This window comes from Lolium perenne, chromosome 1, assembly GCF_019359855.2.
Source record: "Lolium perenne isolate Kyuss_39 chromosome 1, Kyuss_2.0, whole genome shotgun sequence".
NCBI classification, from domain to species: domain Eukaryota; kingdom Viridiplantae; phylum Streptophyta; class Magnoliopsida; order Poales; family Poaceae; genus Lolium; species Lolium perenne.
This window is the reverse complement of record NC_067244.2, coordinates 266775598-266779989: the sequence shown is the minus strand read 5'-3', so window position 1 is coordinate 266779989 and position 4392 is coordinate 266775598. Positions and strand designations below refer to the sequence as shown.

Genomic DNA, 4392 nt, shown 5'->3' with positions numbered 1-4392 from the left:
CTATGGCAATGTCGAAAATCAAAGGAGAGAGTGAGACTCCTTGTCAGAAACCCCTCCTAATCTGGATAAGGGAGCGTGGAATACAATTGAGAAAGATCCGCGAAGAAGAGGAGTGAAAAATGCGCCACAGTCCAATCACGAAAACAGGGCGGGAACCCAAGGTGTTGTACAAGCTTCAATATATATCACCACATCACTGAGTCAAATGCTTTCTTCATATCGAGCTTGAGGAAAATGGTGGCCTTCTTTCGCCGATGGAGCCATCTTGCATAGTTGCGCAAAAACATGAAGTTGCCATGGATGTTTGTTTGTTTAACAGAGGCACTTTAGATAACCAGAACAAGATGATTCATGTGAGGAACGAGCCGCAAGGATAAAAAGAATTTCCACAATCTTGGCAAAACCATGAATGAGACTAATTGGCCTATAGTCGGTGATCTCCACCGCCACATCTTTTTTAGGGATCGGAGAAACAGTTGATGACCACCATCACATCCCATTTGATTGTTTGCCCTGCCAATCAGCCTATAGTTGGTGCCCACATTTGCCCTACAAATTTTTGGCAGCCCATGAAGTTTTGGTCCTTCATGGAGATCAGCGATTCATATGCCATAATCTTAGTTTACTCTTTTATTCCTTCTCGTTCTTGTTTTGGCTTCCTTTCTTTTCTGTTGGCTTTTGTATCGAGGCTACCCTAACTTGCTTGGGAAAAGGCTTTGATGTTGTTGTTGCTGGTGCATGAAGTTTTGGTCCTTCCTTGGTTTGTACATCTTGCCAACTCTTCTCACATTTCCTTCATAAATCTTGCCAACTTTTCCACCAACACGAGATCAAAGAATATCTAACCAATATTTTGGCTAGCCCGTGCTTGCCAAAATTTTGGTAAGCCATGCTATGGCATGAACCAAACATACCCCAAGGCTCCAAGTACTGCAAGTTTGCAACAACTCAACACAAGTATCATTCCAGGTAAGGTAACGGACAAGTTAGACACAACCTGGGACCGTGAGGCAGACACCATTTAGTTAAATTTTTCTACACTACAACCCTATGAAAAATTGCATAGACACAGAAAAGAAAAAAGTCAATCGCTGAAAAATAGTAAGTACGACAAAACGGTACAGATACATTGACAGCAAAAGGCGAGAGAAAGCAGATGGCCTTGAAACATATCAATAACCAGGACCAACAGGCCAGGCAAGCCGATCAAACAACCCTCTGAATTTGGTACATGGTCACCCTCAAAAAACGCCTGCAGCATACAACACGTACAGGGAAACAAGAGTGATCATGCCCCCGAACCGTATACCCATCGAAATCACGCAAGAGAAGAAGAGTCGTCGTCACATGAAATTGTTTCAGCCCTGACCAAAATAAGCAGAAAGAAGGGTATAGAAAGTGTTGCTAGCCTGAGCCAGTGTGGCCTGCCTTTGCAGTTACATGTATCTACAAAGCTAGAGGGAGCGGTTCAGTGGGATCGGTTGTTTCGGCCCCACGACGACCCGACGCACATCATGAGTCATTTCTAGACGGTAAACCGTTGTCGCATCTGTACACCTTTCATCTCGAATGTGCTAGGGATCTCTTTGAGCCAGGAGTACCGAATTTCTCCACCTGAAATATGATGGCATTGTCCTTAGCAAGCAGAAGTAAAGCATACAGATGTTTTTTCAGTTCAAGTTCCTATCTCATTGTGCATCCAGATGCTTTTTGATGTCAAGTTTAAGTCTCATAGTGCTGCCTTCACAGATCAAATTCAAGAGTGATAACAGATTGGCATTAGACAAGGAACTTACCAGTATCTGAGTATGCGGACTCGTCGTAGTATGCACAATCCCTTCCATCAGCGCTGCTATAGGGGGGTCCCATCACGTCAAGCACTGCACAAGGGGTTAGCGCCGTGAAACAGTGCAAATTGCCTCCATTTTCCGGGTAGAGAACTATAGTCTCTGCTGAAGCATCAACAACAGCATCCGTATTTATCTTTGCTAAACGAGCCCCTGCGGTCACGACGAGAAATGGATCAGAAAACGAAGTCTGATCGGCAGGTTGATTTTCCAAAATGGGAACTTCACTATAGAAGAGACGGAAATAGAGGAACCGAAATCGTAACTACAAACTTACCATCTGAGGAGGTCGTGAGTGTATTACTATCATTCTCTGGGCTACTTGTAGCCCAGTCATATGACTTGAGGTGCATGGAACCAAAGAGCATCTTGCTGAACACGGTCATCCCGGGATGGTTGTGGAGAGGAATGACAGCCGACTTGGGTAAACAGAAAATACCAAACTGCAGAGATCACACACAATCTTTCAGCAATACATCCTAAGACACATTGGCTAGCAAGTTCTTGGATGGAGCTATACAGTAAAATGTGGAGGGTGGGTAGTAGCTTACCGAAAACTTGGAGCAATCGTAGAAATGTAGGTACGTCACTGAGGGAGGCCCTTTAGACTCGGTGTGCCTGAAACATGGCAGACTTGGGTCTATGCCGACATCGCGTGGCTTCAAATCATCTGAAACCAAAAGCATAGTAGTGATCAGACAAAGTGCATTCCAAGTTACGGATTGTCAGGTCAAGCATGGAACGGCATTCGGATATATAATAACAAACGCACGTGCCACAAGACTCTGAAATTGCTTTCAAGAAGAAATGACAATAGAACGCCCACGCATTTATTCAGAATGGCAAAAGATACTGCAAAATACCCGAATAGCACTAGCACGTAGTACCAGACTACAGATAAGCAATGGAGTAGCTCATATTTGGTTCAGCAGTATACAGACAAATAATTACGTAAAAATCTGGAATTCAGTAGGCAGCCGAGTGCCAAGATGAGCAGCTAACTTGAGTAGACTTGGCGTCACGCAAGTGTCAGTTGTGCATTAGGCTTTTACTGAAACATTTCTAGCATGGAGGAGTGTAAGCAAAGGACAACGGGGAGCAGCAATGTTTGAAGGAAACTACGTGCGCAGTCTCATTGGACGAATAAACACTCGGCAGGAAAAAAATGAGCAGTGCCGACAGCCTTAGAAACGGTGAACGCTGTGAGGTCTAGCAGAATGCTCCTGCATACGGAGACGCATTCTCAGTCCTGCAGAGCACTGCTGCTTTGTTTTTCTAGGGACGCAGAGCAGCGGTGCTGCAACGGCATGGCACACGGGCGGGCGGGGGGCAGACTTGCCGGCGCATGCATAGGAAAGTCCCCGAGAGGGCGAGACCTTGTGGCATGCCAAAAGTGGAGTACCGGAGGAAGGAGTCACGGGTCGGGCGAAAGGAACCGCGACGTGGACACCTCGGACTCGAAGGCGGGCAGGCCGCAGCGCCCATTCCCGCGATCTACTAGCTAGCTCCATGCCCTAACAATCATTGCGCTGTCGCTGGTTCCTAGATTCGTAATCACGGGAGACACGGATGGGCAGAGACTGGATAGAATTTGCCGGATCGACGCGGCCGTCGAATCGGACTTTTCAACGGCCGGTGTACCTGGGAGTAGAGGATTATCGAACTGGCTGCGGGCCGACCGCCGAGAGCGCACGCGTAGTTTTGCGGGCTATGAGAGGTAACTGGGCAGAGCGGGGGTACGTACTGAGGATGGCGGCGAGGCGCGCGACGGCTTCGGGCGGCGGCACGAAGCCGGGGGCGGAGGCGGAGAAGACCTCCCGGCTGGTGTCGAAGAGGCGCTGCATCGGGGTCGGGGTCCGGGGCGGGCTCGGCGTCGGGGAGGCGGCGACGAGGGCGGCTGCCGCGGCGGTGGCGGCGGCGGACTTCCTGTGGCGGCGGCGCGGCTTGCGGGACGAGGCCCGGGCGTCGGTGGTGATGTCGGCGGTGGCCCTGCCCCTGGGGTCCCCTCCGACCTGCGCCACCGGCATAATAGTGGGCGACGGGAGTAGGCGGGATCACCGGCGGGATCTCGGGGTGGCGCGGCTCGGCGGCGTGGACGAGGGTCGGGGTGAGGGGCTGGGGCAGGTATAAAATGGCTGGGCATCGTCCATGTACTAGGTATGTATCGGAAGAGAGGAAGGAAGGCGACGGAGCGGGGGAACCCGGGAAGAGGCAAAACCGGGGGCGGACGAGGGAAGGAAGAAGAGAGCGGCAGACCAAACTGCTTTCCTTCTCTCACCAGTTCCCTTCCCGTGGGCGCATACTGCTTCTGGTTTCCTTCTTCCCATCCACTATACTACTCCTGTTTATATATCTATTTATTTATTTCTCGTATCCGTATATATCTTTATTATTGTTATTCGATTCTGTATTAAATATACGGATTCTCTCACGGTCTCCCTCAACTCTCAAGTCTGAAGAACTGCATCGGTCTCCCGGTTTGCCAGGTCACGCGACCCCGGGCAGGGGAGCGAGCGACCACCACGTGGACGCGCGTGCCCGGCAC

At 49.9% G+C, this 4392-nt stretch overlaps 1 protein-coding gene across 1 annotated transcript; it reads right to left on the bottom strand.

Annotated features, from left to right (window-relative positions):
• Positions 1-1176: 1176 nt before the first annotated feature.
• On the bottom strand, positions 1177-4136 carry LOC127327882 (plant cysteine oxidase 2-like). The gene is made up of 5 exons (XM_051354687.2): positions 3592-4136; positions 2399-2517; positions 2125-2290; positions 1797-2000; positions 1177-1614 (listed from the first exon to the last, which is right to left on the bottom strand). Exons 1-5 carry the CDS (start codon positions 3872-3874, stop codon positions 1526-1528), a joined length of 861 nt encoding a protein of 286 aa, XP_051210647.1. The 5' UTR covers positions 3875-4136; the 3' UTR covers positions 1177-1525.
• Between the last annotated feature and the right edge of the window lie 256 nt (positions 4137-4392).

What these genes read in the sequence shown, in the direction of transcription:
- LOC127327882 (XM_051354687.2), bottom strand. Translation starts at nt 3,874, where the DNA reads ATGCCGGTGGCGCAGGTCGGAGGGGACCCCAGGGGCAGGGCCACCGCC. An exon ending in ACGATTGCTCCAAGTTTTCG is followed by an intron (nt 2,291 to 2,398) that starts GTAAGCTACTAC and finishes TGATCTCTGCAG; the next exon opens with TTTGGTATTTTCTGTTTACC. An exon ending in GTCCGCATACTCAGATACTG is followed by an intron (nt 1,615 to 1,796) that starts GTAAGTTCCTTG and finishes ATCATATTTCAG; the next exon opens with GTGGAGAAATTCGGTACTCC.